Source organism: Oryctolagus cuniculus, chromosome 21 (genome assembly GCF_964237555.1).
Source record: "Oryctolagus cuniculus chromosome 21, mOryCun1.1, whole genome shotgun sequence".
NCBI lineage: Eukaryota > Metazoa > Chordata > Mammalia > Lagomorpha > Leporidae > Oryctolagus > Oryctolagus cuniculus.
Genome location: NC_091452.1, coordinates 7,463,195 through 7,480,952, shown reverse-complemented (window position 1 = coordinate 7,480,952; position 17,758 = coordinate 7,463,195). Strand labels below are relative to the sequence as shown.

Below are 17,758 nucleotides of genomic sequence, written 5' to 3'. Positions count from 1 at the left end.
TGGACAAACTCCCAGAACAGTCTAGGCTGAGCTACCAGGGCCGAGCTGTCCCAAGTCACTGCAAAGAACCTGTCCCCTGCCCCGGCCCCCAACCCCAAGGAACCCCTACCCACCTTCACACCCTCCAGAAGTGCCTGGGGGTCCTCGATGCCCTCGGGGACGCACTTCTTGTTCTCTGGGAGGGACTCCAGTTTCTCCACGAGAGCTTTCAGGCCCTTCAGCTCGAACTCGGTGAGGTGGGTCCACTTGGCAGAGACCTCGGTGCTGGGGGAGCCGGTGGGCGTCTTGGGGTAATCCGTGGCCATGGCTGTGGACTTGACACTCTCCTCCGACTCGTTAGACAAAGTCCTTTTGAGGAACCGCATGGCGGGTGCCTTGGGCTTCTTCCCAGGGGCCTCCTGGTCCTCAGAAGGGTTGCTGGTGGGTGAGGCGGGGCCTTCGGTGGGCGGCCTCGGTGCCTTGTCCGAACCCTCGCCCTCCTCCTCCTCCTCCTCCTTCTCTTCCTCCTGGGGCTGCTGCTCGCACGACTCCTCCTCCATCTCCAGCCAGGAATCAGATGAGAAGCCGTCTATGCTGGGCTTCCGTGGGGCATCTGTGGGGGAGGGGGCGCAAGAAAAACAGAGATGGGTGCCTGACTCCCTGCTGGAAGTCTCTGGAACTCCTGCTCACCACAGCGCCCCTTTACACTGGAGACCCAGCTTCTCAGAAGATCCTACCAGTCTGCACCTCCCGCCTCCTGAAAGGCTCAGGTCCGAGCCCTGCTTTGTCCCAGGGTGGTTTCACTTCTCCGGACACTCCTGGCACTTTATTATTATTATTATTATTATTATTATTATTATTATTAAAGATTTATTTTATTTATTTGAAAGACAGAGTTAACAGAGAAAGTTAGAGACAAAGAGCGAGGTCTTCCATCCACTGGTTCACTCCCCAGATGGCTGCAACAGCCAGAGCTGTGCCGATCAGAAGCCAGGAGCCAGGAGCTTCTTCTGGGTCTCCCACGTTAGTGCAGGAGCCCAAGGACTTGGGCCATCTTCTACTGCTATCCCAGGCCATAGCAGAGAGCTGGATCAGAAAAAGAGCAGCCAGGACTAGAACCGGCACCCTTAAGGATGCTGTTGCTTCAGGCCAGGGCGTTAACCCGCTGCACCACAGCACCAGCCCCTATTATTTTTTTAATGTGTACAAATAAAGCACATATTCAGAAAAGCAACTGTGATCCCATTCATATACGACATCCAGAGCAGGGCAAGTCTACAGAGAGCAAATCGGCTGTGGCCTAGGGCTGGGAGGGGAAGATCAGGACGTAAGATTGACAGCCACTGACTGTGAACTTCAAGTGGGCAGACTGTGTGATACGCAAAATGCATTCCAAAGGAGCTGTTAAAAAATTACAAGGTGTAGGGGGCTGGTGCTGTGGCATAGTAGGCTAAGCCTCCGCCTGTGGTGCTGGCATCCCATATGGGTACTCGTTTGAGTCCTGGCTGCTCTACTTCCGATCCAGCTCCCTGCTTTGGCCTAGGAAAGCAGTGGAAAATGGCCCAAGTCCTTGGGCCCCTGCACCTGTATGGGAGACCCAGAAGAAGCTCCTGGCTTCAGATCAGCCCAGCTCCGGTTATTGCAGCCATTTGGAGAGTGAACCAGTGGATGGAAGGCCTTTCTCTCTGTCTCTCCCTCTCTGTGTCTGCAACTCTACCTCTCAAACAAATAAGTAAAATCTTTAAAAAAATAAAAAATACAAGGTGCCAGCACTTTGTCTAGGTCAGGGTACCAGCTGGGGTACCTGTGTCTCACATCAGAGTGCCTGGGTTAATATGCAGCTCTGGCTCCTGACTTCAGCTTCCTGCTGAGGTAGAGCCAGGTAGACAGTGGTGATGGCTGAAGTGACCAGGTTCCTGCCACTCATGTGCGAGACCGGGACTGAGTTCCTAGCTCTTGACTTTGGCAATGGAACTATTGCAGGCATTTTAGGGAATAAACCACGAGGTGAGAGCTCTCTGTGTCTCTGCCTCTCAAATAAATTAAATTTTTTAATAAAAAAAAAAGAGGAGGCAGGTTTTGTGGTGTGGCAGGTAAAGCTGCCACTTCTGAAGCCGGCATCCCATGTGGGCAGCGTTTTGCGTTCCAGCTGCTCCACTTCTGATTCAGCTCCTTGTGAATGAGCCTGGGAAAAACAGCAGAGGACGGCCCAAGTGCTTGGGCCCCAGCTGCCCTCATGGGAGACCTGGAAGAAGCTCCTGGCTCCTGGCTTTGGCCTGGCCGCAGAGCTGGCTGTTGTGGCCATCTTGGGGAGTGAACCAGCGGTGGGAAAATCTCTTTCTCTGTCTTTCCCTCTCCCTCTGCAACTGACTTTCAAATAAATAAATCAATGTTTTTAAGAAAATAGTCAATACTTAAAAAAAATGCATAGGGGCCAGTGTTGTAGTGTAGTGGGTCAAGCCAGCATCCTATATCAGAAATATTAATTCTTGGGTCCCCACTCCGCCACCTTCCATCCAGCTCCCTACTAATGTGTCTGGGAAAGCAGCAGAAGATGGCCCTAGGAACTCCATCTGGGTCTCCCACATGGAGGGTAGGGGCCAAGTACTTGGACATTATACACTGCCTCCCAGGTAGATTAGCAAGGAGCTGGAGCGGAAGCAGAGCAGCTGGGACTCAAACCAGCACTCTGATATGGCATGCTATCATCACAAGCAGGGGCTTAACCATAACTCTGGCCCCCAACCCGATCTTTCTACCCTGTGGTAAGACACGCTGGACTGAGCCACAGTGGATTCGGCATTCAGGAGAGGCCCTTGGCAGCAACAGCGCTAACAGGGGAAGAATCACGCCTCCTCCCCAGATGGCAGCGGCCTGACGCAGCAGCAGGGCTGCTGCTTGTGAGTCAAGATTCAAGGACAGGGGCTGGCACTGTGGCGTAGAAGGTAAAGCCTCCACCTGCAGTGCCAGCATCCCATTTGGGTGCTGGTTCGAATCCCAGCTGCTCCATTTCTGATCCAGCTTCTTGCTAATGGCCCGGGAAAACAGAAGATGGCAAATACTTGGGCCCCTGCACCCATGTGGGAGATATGCAACAAGCTCCTGGCTTCAGCCTGGCCCAACTCCAGCCATTGCAGCCACTGGGGGAGTGAACCTGAAGAAAGAAGATCTCCTTCTTTTTCTCTCTGTATTTCTGCCTTTCAAATAAATCTCAAAAAAAAAAAGACTCAAGAACAGAACAGAGCAGTGTGCCAGGGTGAGGGCAAGGGGTGGAGAGGAGATGACGTCCCTGTAAGTCCCAGCAGCAGGGCAGGGCAACGACACTGCAGCTTCGTGCGAGCTCCCTGCCTCGGTCAGAGTGACCCTCTAAGCTGTTCCTCCAAGCTTGCCCTGCCAGCCCTGGCCATCCCTCCCGCTGGCTCAAAGATGGCCAGGGTGGTTGGGCACTGAAGGCAGCTTACAGGCCTGCTCTAATAAAGGGCAAAAACCCAGGGGAAAAGCCAGTTGGTGACCTTGACCTTGGAGAAATAAAATCCCCAACATGCTTTGCAGCGTGGGATGATCCTGTTTTGGCGGCCTTGCCAGGGCCCTGTCTGCCCCTGCAGGGTCACGGACTGCAGGCCACAAATCTGACGCTTTCTGGGGTGACAAGTTCAATTTTTGGGTTCTGTATTCCAAGTGGGAAGTTGACAAGAATGGCTTCCATGAAGGCTCTCCAGGATTTCTGCCCAAAAATGACTCCAGAGTTCCGCTGGGGATTGGCGTTTGGCACAGCGGTTAGTTAGGACACCACAGGGACCCCACACCCCACGTCAGAGTGCTCGAGTCTGAGGCACCTTGCTTCCAGTTTCCAGCTCCCTGCTAATGCGCATCCTGGGAGGCAGCAGTGATAGGTCCCTGCACCCATATAGGAGGCCCAGACGGAGTTCCAGGTTCCTGGCTGTAGCCTGGGCCACTTCCCGCCATCGTGAGCATTTGAACCAGCATACGGGAGATCTCAGACTCAGTCTATGTATCTCTGCCTTTCAAATAAAAAAAAAAAAAAAAAAAAAAGAAACCCCCCCCTCAACCCAAGGGCTCTTGGCCTGCAGAAACGGTTTCTGCTCCAGCCGGGCCCCACAGGGTTCACTCACCAATGAGCATGGATTCCCTCTGGTACTCCTGAGTGAGGTGGGAGCGCTGGGTCACACAATACACGTATCTCTCCAAGACATACCAGCACATCTCATAGTAGAAGGGGTAACGGAACTTAGGCTGCACCTGAAAGCAGAGGCCAGGCAGGAGGGGGTCAGTTCCAGGGGACAGTGGGGGGAGGAGGCAGGGAAGTGGGGGAGAGGGGGAGGGTCACTGTCATCGTCTCAGCGGGAGCGCAAATGATAGGAGGGAGAAATGGCGGTGGGCGAGCACTGGACAAAGGCAGGAGGAAGGCGCTGGGGGCAGATGCCAGAGCATGCACAGATGAGGCAGAGAGGCCCTCCAAAGGTCCCTGGGCTGCAGGCCGAGGTCCACTTCGTGATGCTGTGAGATGCAGAAAATAGAGTCCTCCCTGACCCCTGGGAGCCCACACTGCCCGAGTCCAGCCTCCCCACCCCCACCACGGGCTCGTCGCCCTTCTTAAAAATTCCTGTCCAGACTCTGCTACCCTCGTGTGCCCCCTTGGAAACCAGAACCAACCCACGGGCCTCACCACTTGCTGACAGGCTACGGAGCATCCTCCTACCTGCAGGGGCGGGGCTTCAGGTTTCCGCCTCCTGCCACTCCCCAGTCCCCACCTGGCAATGCCCAGTTCCCTCAGACACAAGTCCCCAGTGTGGCCTGGAACTGTCCCGACAACAGGGGATTCACACCCGGGCCTGGAGCTGAGCTCCATGTGGAAATCCCCTCTCGGCTGCCTCTCACAGGGGAGGAAGTAGAGGTGGAGACAGCTTTGAGGATCGCAGCTGTAAAACGGCCTGGGCCGTGGGGGATTCCGAGGGGTGGCCATGCAGGGTCCACACAGAGGAGATGGCAGCCAAAGAGGAGGGAAAGGGGCACGGCTGAAGGCCTGGGCACGGAGGGGCCTTCCACAACCTGCACCCTGAGTGGGCCTGGGAGGGGTGAGGTCGTGGCGGATGCTCTGCAGGTCCCATGTGTCCACGCTCAGACCTGCCCGCTCGTGCCTTCCATCTGAGGGCACACGTCTTGCCATCGTCCAACCACTCAGGGAGTGGGATGTGGAGCAAACACATTCTCCCGCCCCCAGCTACCCTGTGGTCTCTGCTGACAACGAACAGGCACACTCTACACCTGGGACAAGGACAAACACAGGCAGACCTCAGTCCTCTATTGGCCCGAGGTTACTGTTTGCCGGCCCTTCTCAGAGTGGCCACCTGGAGCAGTTCCCACTCTGCCCCTCTTAAGAGGCCTAGCTCTCAGCTCCTTGTCCACTCCCACTCAACTCTCTGCTATGGCGACACTGCTTTCCCTGTCTGGGGCCCCTCTTCTCCCACCTGAGAAATGGGTCCCTTTTGCTCTCCCTGCCTCTGGGGCAGGGGTGGAAAGCTCTGGAATGAAATCGCGGCGGCCACATGCTCTTCAGCCCTGGGAGGAGATGAGCGGAGTTGGGATCACCATCTAGCAGCTTCCTTGGCTCCAGCTACTTTCCTGAGAGGCTGGGGTAGCACGAGGCTGCCTCTGTTTTCAGTGCTGGGTCACTGCCCCTGGGAGTTTGAAAGACAGAGGGGCTCTCCAGCCAGCAGCAGATCTGACCTCCTGTGAAGAAGGCTTTGGGGGTCTCCAGCCCAACCCCATGCCAGGGCAGGGGACAAACAGTTTTGAAACTGAGGTGTCAATCCCTGAACCAGAGGCTGATGGGACCCTGACTCCCATCGACGGACAAAAATCCTGAGGTCGGCTTTGATTTTCCAAGTGTTTGGACACCATCCGATCAACTGTGCCACCGACAGGCACCATGGGCCCTGAGGACCTGTCGGGCTGGGGCACCATGCTTCAGGATGAGAAAGGAGGTCTCCCTTCTTTGTGGCTGAATGCAAGAGAAACCAGCTGGGTGACAACGAATGCTGATGAAGGAATTCCAGTTTAAAAAAATTTTTTTTTTTCCAAGAGAGGACCACAGGAAACAAAACTTGCAAAGAGGTGACTTACAAAAAGGCTGTTGCCTTCCACCCTTCGCCTCCAAAAGCTTCCAGCCACATGCCCGGGAACATTAAACACATGATTGCTCAACATCATTTGTTGACAAATTCGGAGCCTCACCAAGGAGCTGAGCCGTTAACCAGCGAAGCCGGCCCGAGCGACAGGCAAAGCGGCCAGAAAAAGCACGCAAGGCTCCTGGCCTGCAGGGAAACCGCCTATCTCAGGGCTTCCATCTGCATTCCAGTGGCACCGGCCTCAGTGCTTCCTCAGAGGCCCAAGTCGTGGTGGCCTCGGGGGACGGCAGCCAGGGTGTCTTAGTGTGTCTGGAACTCCCAGGTCTCAAGCGTTTGCAAACATAAAATATTGAGGGCAGTGGAAGTATCTTAAATTTTGTTTTTCTCCTGGAAAAAAAAATCAATGGGGGAAAAAAAAAACAATCCGGTGGTAGGGGGAGGCGGGGTGGGGGGGAGGGTGCTGCTGGCTGTGAAGGGGCAGGGCGGGCGGCGTTACCTCTCCTGGGAGGGCTGCTTTCACCGAGCCAATGCAGGGGGGGAGAAAGATAAAGGTGAGAGAGACGCGGTTAACGGATCTCCCTGTCCCTCACTGAGTTAAGCAGAGTCGGACGTATGCGGTGACTGTGGAGCCGCTGTCTTGAAAGGAACAAACATGCTGAGCGTTCACTCTTTGGGGGAATTCTTCCATCTCTCCTGGCAGGTTTGGAATGAAAGGAGGGGAGACGGGTCTGCCCGGAGGGTGACAATGGAGACCCAGTATTCCCGAGATGTGTGCTATGGGCAATGACTCTGCCAGGAAGGCCACAGAGCATCGGGGCGGGGGGGGGGGGGGATAGGGGAGCCAAGACACAGCTTCCTTTAGAAATCTAGGAGAACCCTGGGGCTCCCTGGACTGGATGGAGGTCCGCCGCCTTGAGCCACAAAGGGAGGTTCTTTTTCCAAGACAAACCCCACCATGGGGCTTGGAGACTACAGCTTCCTCCGCTGCAGGCCCTGCGTTTGGTTTCCAAGCAAAGCCAAGCTTTAAGACTCTTGAAAAACTATTTTTAAATGGCCATAACCTTCTTAAGAAAGCTCGCAGGGATGTAAAGAATTAAGCTGTAGCGAGCTGACAAGGAGCCCTGGCATGTGTCTGGCTCCCAGTGCTCTCTCCCCAGCGCCTTTTGTCTGCCCTGGCTCCCAGGGTATACACAACTGGGCCTCTTAGCCAAGCCCCCCTTCCAAAGACCAGAAACCAAAGCAGATTAAACAGTCTGCCGCTGCTTCCAGCCCGGCCTGCCCGCCAGCCCCCCAACCGTCAACCTGCTTCAGGGAAACCAGATGGGGAGCCCACAGAGACGACAGGGACACTGGCCTTGGGGGAGGGGACCTGCCACGCTTATCTGGAAGTTGGCGTGCGATATCCCACGAGAGCTCAGCATGACGCTCATGGGGAGGGGAGCTGGGTGCCTCACAGAATGAGGAGGCTGGAATGCCCAAGGGGGATGCGATGGCTGCCCCACAGTTGCCAGGGCCTTTGGAAACCCCAGCCTGAATCTGGCTTTCAGGAATTGCCTGGAAAGCCGTAGGCCTCACACCTTCCCCAAGATTTCTCCGTTTCTATCCCACACCTGCTAGTCTGTTCACAGACAGACTGGCCTGTCCTTTGGGGCCGGCCAAAGAACAGTTGGCTGGAGCTCCAGAGAGCACTTGACCCAGACTGTGGGATGATCGTCGTGTGCCCAAACAGTGCTTTCTCCTGAATGTCACAGGGTGGCACTGCCCAAACCAGGGCTAGGCTGGCCTTCCCCATACCTGTACAGGGACGGCGAGAGGGCAAGGGAAGAAAGGCCACAAAACATGGGTTTTGCACACAGCCAGGTCCAGACGTGGGCCTCCACAGATGTAGGCATCAGAGGCAGCAAACAGGCCCATAGGAAGGGGCTCACCTGATCGCTGACGATGGATCCAAGTGGCCTCAAGAAAACCCCTGGCAGAGGGGCTCCCATGCTAGGGGTGTTAAAAGGCTCAGAGCCACATGCGCTGGCTAAGACGGACTGATGTATAGGATTCCATGTGAACCAAGGCCTGAAGAGAAGACTGGCAGAGACAGGGACCCCAGGCCCGGCACAGCTGCCCCTGTGAGGTGTATCTTCAGGGTCTGGACATGACCACACGGACATACCATATGGGCACCAATTTGAGTCCCAGTTGTTCCACTTCCACTCCAGATCTCTGCTATGGCCTAGGAAAGCAGTAGAAGATGGCCCAAGTTCTTGGGCCCCTGCCCCCATGTGGGAGACCTGGAAGAAGCTTCTGGCTCCTGGCTTGAGATCAGTCCAGCTCTGGCCACTGCAGCCATTTGGGGAGTGAAGCAGCAGATGGAAGACCTTTCTCTCTGTCTCTGTAACTACCTCTCAAAGTAAATAAATAAAATATTTTATTTTATTTTATTTTTTTGACAGGTAGAGTTAGAAAGTGAGAGAGAGAGACAGAGAAAAGTCTTCCTTTCATTGGTTCACCCCCCAAATGGCCACTACAGCCAGCGAACTGTGCCGATCCGAAGCCAGGAGCCAGGTGCTTCCTCCTGGTCTCCCATGTAGGTGCAGGGCCCAAGCACTTGGGCCATCCTCCACTGCCTTCCTGGGCCACAGCAGAAAGCTGGACTGGAAGAGAAGCAACTGGGACAGAATCCAGTACCCCAACAGGGACTAGAACCCAGGGTGCCGGCGCCGCAGGCGGAGGATTAGCCAAGTGAGCCGCGGCGCCGGCTTATAAAATCTTAAAAAATGTCCTGCAATCAGGGATGAGGGTCACACAACCGTGAATGTACTAGAAACCCCTGAACTATGTATTGTAAGTGGTGAGTTTTAGGGTATGGGAATTATATCTTTGTTTGTGAACAGAAAAACTGACATTTTGGATAGTGATGTTAACAAAGAGCAAAGACAAAAGGGAGAAGGGGCTCCCTCTGCCCCAGGCTCTAACTTCCCGCCCTGTTTCAGTGCTGAGAGAGGGGGAGGGCAAGCTCAGAGCCACAGTGCCCCTCTCGGGACATCTGCAGAGAGGTGGGCACACACCAGGCATTAAGAGCCTCAGCCTTGGCCCAGGGTGGGGGAAACCCAGTGTCTGAGAAACTGAGACTGTCAGGAGCAAAGGAAAGCCTTGGCCCCGGGCAGCTGGGGATGCCCCCAAGTGACTCTGCACTGGGCCCACAGACAGGACCCGGCGGGGACTAACCCTCAGGGGCTCTCCAGCAGATCTGGGGTCCCCACGAGGATACATGGCCAAGACCTGACCTCGGCCCTCTCTCTGACAACAAGGCAAGGAAACTCCCCCGTCCCCAGCAGCCACTTCTGCACGGAAGGAGGGAAGCGAAGGGCTCCTGAGAGCTCACGATGCTTATCCAGAAACACTTCCTCTTTGCCGAGGGGGTTTTTGGCTGTCACCGGCTGGGAGGTGGACAGAAACTCCACTTGCGGCCACCTCTCTACCCTGCATGACCAGGATGGCTGGCTGGAGGCTGGCTCGAGGCGGAGGGGCAGGAGGGAGAGGGGCACTGTGGAGGACTTCGGTGTGGCCCACGCCACACGCCGTGCGCCCCCTTACCCGGGTCCTGTCCTCAATCTCGTAGATCCGCAGCTGCATCGGCACGTTGAAGCTGTGCAGGATGTTTCCGCCGAACACCAGGGAGTCTACGGGGGTGTAGACGGCATGGATCCAACCTGGGCCGGGGAGGGTGGAGAGAGGGTGAGCCGTGGGAGGCTGCGGGAGGGAGCGCCAGCATGCAGTCGTCGGGGCAGGCGAGGTGAGCACCAAGGCCCTGGCGGCTAACTCAAGCAGGTGGGGGGAACTGCAGACCAGCCCAGCATCTTGAGAACGTCAGGACAGGTCTTTCCCTCAAGACCGGCTGCAGTGGACAGAAAGGCAGGCAGCCCGTTCCCCATGTCCATGCTGCCCAGGGAGCTGGTCACGCCCTCCCAGGCTGCACAGGCAAGCAGCAGTCTCAGGAGGAGTCACAGCAGCTGGCTCAGAGCACGACCACGGAGGGATCTCTCCCCAAACCATAGCACCCAGATGCTCTCCTCTGCCTGGGGTCCACTTTGTCATCCAAGTCCTCCCAAGCCTATTTCCAGGTGGCTTCCTTGTGCCGCCTGCACCCCACCTGGGCTCTGCTTTGGCCGGATGCCCGCAGCCCTCCCTCCTGCAGGCCCTGGCTTTGCTGCTGCCGAGTCACGGTGTGCCCACCTGTGACAGGCCTGCTCTAAGGGCTCTCAGGCCTGAGCTTGTTATTAATGTCCTGTTGGCAATCCCAACTCACAGACGAGCAAACTGAGCAAGAGAGAAGTGAAGTGACCGAATCAGAACTCAGCCCGGGGAAGTCAGCTTCCGCGCAGCCACGGAAGGCTGAGGACAAAGGAAGGCACCTGACTCATGCAAGCAGAGAATCCCTTTTCCAAAACTCTTGGGGCCAGATTTCAGAATTTGGGTTTTTTTGCTTTGTTTTAAATATAGCATAGACTGCCAGTTGAGCATCCCCCCCACCCCGAAAACCCAGAAAGCTCCAAAATCCGAATCTTGACCACAAACATTCAAAAGGTTTCAGAATTCAGGTTTTGGATTAGGGAAACTCAACCTGGACCACATCTCATTGCAGAGAGGCCACACTGCAAGTGCTCCAGCGACCCTGGTACGAACGTGGACCGCACAGAGCCAGCGGACAGGTAGTTTTATCGTCAATTCTGATCTACAGAGGCTGAGACGGCAGCTCGGGAGAGAAGAGCGGCTTTCAGAATGAAGTCACAGCTGGCAAGGGAAGCCGCTGCCCTGCACTGCATCTAAAGCTTAGCAAGGCCCAGTCAAGCCTGGGGGACAGGACTGGAAACATACAGGGGAGACTGAAAGAGAAAGATGGCACCAGGCCAAGACAGGACAGAGGCAGACGCTGCAGAAGGCAGGGGGTCGCCCAGGAACAGGCAGGAAGTGGCAGGTGCTCCGGCCTGAGCGCCTAATTCTATTGCACACTGGAACATTCCAGAGACCCACCCCCCCTCGCCCCACAATCCTCCCTGCCCCTCCCAGCGCTGAGACACCCCAGCTCCAAGTCACAGGAGGCCACCACTGCTGGCCCCTGTGCCCAACTGGCAGCTGTTTACTCTCCCTGGGAGCACAGGATGGAGCTGCTGGTCCTCGGGGGAGAACAAAGGAGAGACGGTCACCAACAATGCCACGGAGCGCAGGAACAGAGACTTTGCTGCAGGGACCCTCATCCTGCGTCCCCTCCCCAGGACTCTGGCTTGCACCAGCAGAGGCAGCTGCTGTGTGGGCTGGGGGGGTGCCACTGTGGGCCACCTTCACCCCTCTGTGCAGGTGTGGGCTGCACCTTTAAAGGGTGTCGACTTCCATACATGCTGTAGTTAGTTCCTTCTCTCTGCTGCCCCCAAGCTGGTCCTCTCAGGTTTCTGTTTCCATGAAGCAGAAGCACGCTATGCTGACTAATCTTTGCTGTGGTTACCACCATCAGCCTGCGGCTGGGACCCAGGACCTGCTAGCCAGAAGATGCCTGCGGAAGGTGCCTGAGGGGTCTCCCTCTTCCAGTATCCATTTGTCTCCCTACAGAGACCCCACGTCCAGAGGCCCAGGACAGAGACCACCCCCAGCACTGATCACCATGTGACACGCAACACTAGTACCCGATGAAAGCAAAGCGTCCGCTCCCTCCCCCGTGGGAACCTGGTGAGCAAGGACTCGGTCGATAGAGGCAATCGCCATTGATATCTGAGGTGGCCTCATCGATCACAGGGGCTCTGGAAAAGGATGGCGCTCACGCAGATCCACACATACCAGCCGCTCCTCTCCTGACAGGTGGACACGCAGACACACGGGACTTCCATCTGTCGCCCTGATGTGGCAGCACAGAGGAAAACGGAGGAGAGCTGCTGTGGCAAACGGTGGGGGGTGGGAGGCTGGGAATCTGCGCCCTGCCACTCCAGGGGTCTCAATGCATCCACTCGCCTCCTTGCCAAGCCAGGGCCTCCCAGGTGCGTGGGCAGCTGCCCCTGCATTAGTGTCGCTCTGACTGCCCCCTGAGCCCTGCTTGCTTCGGCTCCACCAAGAAGAACCGGGCAGGGGAAATCACAGCGTTCCTAGGCCCTGACCGTACCCGGCCTCCAGACGCTGTCTCGTTCCAGGAAGCGCAGGAGCAGGAGTCCCCGGCTGGTGCTGGGCTGGGGAGGCTGGCACCTGCAGCCTCCCGCTTCCAGGCCAGACTCATCGACAAGAGAAGGCAATAAACAGAGGCTATTCAGGCCAGGCGACGAGGGACAGATGCAGACACGGACGGAAAGCGGTGTGACCCACAAAACCTCCTGATGGGGTGTTCTCTGGGACCTCGGTGGGGCATGCGGAGTCCCGTCGCAGCCCAGATGCCAGGGCCTGGAATCCAAATGCCGCCTCCCCACATCTGCCTCAGCTTTTATGGCTGCTGCAGGGACACCTTCAAGGTCACAGAGCTCAGGTCAGATGCCCCTGACCCCTGGACCCTGGCTTCCCTCACCAGCACTGATGCACACCCTGTGCTGGGCCAGGCTTGGCGCTGGGTCCCGTGGCCTCTCCTCCCAATGACCTCATAGCTGGCACCAGGGGCCAAAACTGACAAACCTGGGCTGCAACGGGCCCAGGAGACTGCTTAGTTTGATCCATATTACAAAAATGGGGAAATTGCAGATGACAATTGGAACTACCAGAAATGTTTCCTTCCCTAGGGAAACGGGAAGTCTGGTGTCCTTGGCTCCATTCCCACCAGGCCCTAACTGGCTGGAACGGAGCAGCAACTATTTCCCACAGCCCTATCACCCTCGGCCACACACTGCTGCCCCTGTCCTGCTCTATACCCATTTCACAGATGGGCCCACCAGGAAGTCTAAGTTTTGGCTGGTTTTCACTCCTTGAGAAGCACATTCAGGCCTGCCCAAGTCACTGACCTCAGGGCCCTTCCCAGGCACCCCCAGAAGTGCTGAATAAGGTACCCATGCTGGGCCCCATCTCACTGGTGCGAGCTGGCTGGACTGGCACTCAGGAGGAGACAGTGTGCTGTGTGCCCCTCCCTCCCAGGCTGCCCGGCACCAAGTGGGCCTTTAAGAGAGCTTGCTAAATGAGTATTAACGTCCCAGAGTCACACGGCCAAGAACAGGGACCAGGTTCCAGTCTCCCGACTCCTGGGGTCCTGGGGAACCAGGCACACCTGGGCCTGGGCCTGGGCCTGGGCCTGGGCCTGGGCCTGGGCCCCGCCCCATCACTAATTAACTGTGGGACCTTGGGTCTCAGGTAGCCTCTTTATTAAAAAATTTAAAAAAAAGGTGACAGGACACTACATTTTTCCTTACATGAATTATTCTTTTTTTTTTTTTTTTTTTTTTTTGACAGGCAGAATTAGACAGTGAGAGAGAGAGACAGAGAGAAAGGTCTTCCTTTTGCCATTGGTTCACCCTCCAATGGCCGCCGCGGCCAGCGCGCTGCGGCTGGCACACCGCACTGATCCGAAGGCAGGAGCCAGGTGCTTTTCCTGGTCTCCCATAGGGTGCAGGGCCCAAGGACTTGGGCCATCCTCCACTGTACTCCCTGGCCACAGCAGAGAGCTGGCCTGGAAGAGGGGCAACCGGGACAGAATCCGGCGCCCCAACCGGGACTAGAACCCGGTGTGCCGGCGCCGCTAGGTGGAGGATTAGCCTATCAAGCTGCGGCGCCGGCCTACATGAATTCTTAACTAAACCTCATCTCGGCTGGCACAGCCAGAGAAGGCCAACCTCCTGAACATGGTCAGGATGCTGGCCGTGGGTCAAAGATGCCACCTGGCTCATCAGGGTGCTTGCAGTCTCTGCCTTTTTGTTCTTTGGGAATGACTTCCAGCTCCAGCTGTCCTGACTCCAGCGCCACTGGACTGAAACGTGGTCACTTCACAGAACTGGCTCTGGCCTCCCTGCTCCTAACCCTAACTGCACTCTCACTTCCTCTCCCTCACATCAGGCCCAGCAGCACAGACCCAAGCCCCTTTCTCCAAGCTATCTTACTCCTCTGTCCCCTCCAGTAGTCTCCCTCTTCCAGGCAGCTTTCCTGGGCTGCCCTGGAATCAGGCAGAAGAACCACCACCCCCGAAGCACTGCCAGAACCCAGCCCCTTCACCTGCAGACAGCAGTGGGAAAGGCTGAGTTGCTTTGCCCCAAACAACTGTGCCAATTCAAACTCCTATCCCAGCAACACCTGTGAGCTTTCAGAGAGCTGAAGACCTGCTGAGCAGGAGATGGGAGGACTTGTGGCCAGCACGAGGGCCTAGGGTCACCCGTGGGGATGAAGGCCAGGGTGCAGGGCGGGAAAGGCCAGAATTAGATTCTCAGCTTCAGGACCAGGGAGCCGCAAGCCGGCCCTGGACTCCACAGGGCTTTACTCTCCACCCAAAGCCACAAACTGGCCACCGCCTATCTCAGCAGCAGGTCCATCCCGGCTCAGAGACAATCCCAGGCCCCCAGGAGGACCCAAAATTTTCATCTTGATCATAGACTCAAAACCCCATCCTTCAGTTTTCACTGTGGCCACAGAACAAGAAAAAAATAGTATAGATTTTCATAAACTCAACACCGAAATTTAAAAGACGGTCCCTTAAACTGGAATTGAGTGCAGGTGGCCCTCATCATCATATCCAGGGGGTCCACATCTATAGGTTCAGTCAACCAAGGATTAAAAACATCAGACAGGGGTGCAGGGTGGGGGATTGTGTCAGGGGTGAGAATTTGGCAAAGTGCTAAGGTCACTTCTTGGGATGCTTGCATCCTGTATAGGAGTGTCTGGTTTGTGTCCTTACTACTGGTCTGATCTAGTTTCCTAAAGGCACATACACCCTGGGAGGTGGCAGAGGTGGCTCAAGTGTTTGGGTCCTTGCCACCCACATGAGACACCGCAATGGAGTTCTGGGCTCCTGACTTTGGCCTAGCCCAGCCCTGCTTGTGCTAGGCATTTGGGGAGTGAACCAACAAATGGGAGCTCGCTTGCTCACTCTCTCTCTCCCTTTCAAAGAAATTGGAAATAAATAAATAATTTAATTGTGTCAGCACTGAACACATGTAAATTTCTTCTTTGTCATTATTCCCTAAACAATAAAACTATTTACACAGCACTGACATCATACTAGGTATTCTAACTAACCTAGGGATGGACTGTGAAATCCCAGTGTGGTATGTCCTGGAACTAATCCCCTGTGGGTCCCAAGTACAACTACCTCCAACCAGAATTGTCAGTCGTGGCCCAGTGCTATGGCACAGCAGGCTAAGCTGCCGCCTGCAGTGCCAGCATCCCATACCGGTGCCAGTTCAACTCCCAGCTGCTCCACTTCTGACCCAGCTCCCTGCGAATGCACCTAGGAAAACAGCAGAGGATGGCCCAAGTGCTTGGACCCCTGCACTTACAATGGAGACCCAGAAGCAGCTCCTGGCTCCTGGCTTCGGTCTGGCCTACCCACAGCCATTGCTGCCATTTGGGGAGTGAACCAGTGGATGCAAGATCTCTCTCTCTATTTCTCCCTTTCTCTATAACTCTCTATTTCAAATAAATAAATCAATCTTTATTAAAAAAAGAAAGAAGGAATAGTCGGTCTTTCTTGGGGTAGGCGTTTGATGCTGCTTAGCACACTCACATCCCCTGTGGGAGCACCTGGGGCCAAGAACAGTCCTACTTCTGATTCTAGTTTCCTGCCAGTGTGCACCGTGGAAGGCAGCAGGGGATGGTTCAAGTACTTGGGTCCTGCTGTCCACATGAGAGACTGAGTACTGGGCTCCTGGCCTCAGCCTGGCACAGCCCTGGTTGTTGCGTGCATCTGGGAAATGAACCATTGGATGGAAGATCTCTGCCTATCTGTCTCTCTCTGCCCTTTAAATGAATGAAAATAAATAAATAAAACATTTTTCAAAACAGCAACCTTTCCTTCGAGAAGCATCAGTAACAGCTACTGGGTTTTTGATCTTTAGTTAACGTCCATCTTCAGCAAAATTAAAAGTTGATGGCTCTGAATCAGTTCTCCATTTGTCTTTATGTCGTTGTTCAAAAAATCGATACCTGGGGAACCTCTGAGCTATGCTGTCTCCCCATGCCCCTTCCCCCAGCTGTTTGGAAGAAGATAAATTCCAGTTGGCCCTTTTCTAGTTCCTGAAAAGAAAAATTTTAATTTAAAAAAAAATTCTGAAACCTCGCTCACAACCCTGAGGACCAGAAGTCTTTGGGGAGCTCTGAATGGACTCCTGCTTGCTGCAGTTCAAGTCCACGTCTCCTCTTCCTGCCCTCAACAGGCTGCAGCTTGCACCCTTTGTGGGACCCTCCCCAGCCTCACCTGAGTGGCCACAACCAACACCCTTCCCATCCCCGACTGGGGGGAAGCAATCAGCCAGCCCTCCAGGTCCTGCTGGAAGGCCTGAGAGAGGGACGCAAGACCAGACCCCGAAGGTCCCCGAGCTCAGTCCCGTCCTGCCCCCACTATACAGCTGGGATAGCTGAGGTCCAGCGAGAGGAAGAGACAGAGACGCAGCAAGGCCAAGAGCATGCCAGTATTCCTTTAAATCCACCACCCCACACTGCACATCAGCTTGAGGACCTGTCAGATGGACGCCATGTCTGCCAGGGTGTCCACCACCAGGGCCCCTCCAGGGCTATCCCCCTGTCCTACGCAGGGGCACGTCCCTTCCCTGAGCCAAGCAGGCCTAGGGATAGTCCTGACACCATGGTGACAAAGTCACCCCCGCTGAACCCTTCAGCCTCCAAATCCCCAGTGCCCCTAACAGAGAAATCTCCACCTTCAGCTCAGAGTCAAAAGCCCTGGTGTGCCAGCCCCACCCCACACAAGAACTTCTACCAGGGCCAGCATCGTGGTGTAGCGGGTGAAGCCGCCGCCTGCAGTGCCAGCATCCCACATGGGCGCCGGCTCGTGTCCCGGCGGCTCCACTTCTGATCCAGCTCCCTGCTAATGGCCTGGGAAAAGCAGTGGAGGATGGCCCACGTGTTTGGGTCCCTGCCACCCATGTGAGAGATCTGAGGAAACTGCTGGCTTCTGCCTGGCCCAGCCCTGGCCACTGCAGCCACGTGGGGAGCGAACCAGCTCGTGGACGATCCCTCTCTCTGTCTCTCCCCCCCTCTGTCACTCTTTCTTTTTTTTAAAGATTTATTTGTTTGAAAGTCAGAGTTACACAGAGAAGAGGCAGAGAGAGAGAGAGAGAGAGAGAGAGAGAGAGAGAGGTCTTCCATCCGATGGTTCACTACCCAATTGGCCGCAACGGCCGGAGCCCCACTGATCTGAAGCCAGGAGCCAGGAGCTTTCTCCAGGTCTCCCGCATGGGTGCAGGGGCCCAAGGACTTGTGCCATCTTCTACTGCTTTCCCAGGCCATAGTAGAGAGCTGAATGGGAAGTGGAGCAGCCAGTCTCGAACTGGTGCCCATATGGGACACCAATGCCCCAGGCCAGGGCGTTAACCTGCTGTGCCACAGCACCAGCCCCCACTCTTTCAAAATAAAGAAATTTTTTTTTTTTAAAAAAAGAACTACCACAACCACTGCTCAAGACCAACTCTCAGAAACCTAAGTGTGACCAGCTGCTCCCTCTTAGTGGCCTCAAA

At 55.6% G+C, this 17,758-nt stretch overlaps 1 protein-coding gene across 14 annotated transcripts in view; it reads right to left on the bottom strand.

The window, feature by feature from the left end:
- The window catches only part of KDM2B (lysine demethylase 2B), a 160,972-nt gene that overhangs the window by 56,414 nt on the left and 86,800 nt on the right, over positions 1-17,758 (bottom strand). For all 14 annotated transcript variants that reach the window (XR_011385264.1, XM_017349528.3, XM_070066159.1 and 11 more), the window contains 3 exons: positions 9,717-9,832; positions 4,113-4,239; positions 114-592 (listed from right to left, as the gene is read on the bottom strand). Coding sequence is in view for 13 of the 14 variants with exons in the window: in XM_017349528.3 (XP_017205017.1) it covers positions 114-592; positions 4,113-4,239; positions 9,717-9,832 (722 nt within the window). In the remaining variant the exon portion in view is untranslated. The remainder of the gene's footprint in view (positions 1-113; positions 593-4,112; positions 4,240-9,716; positions 9,833-17,758) is intronic.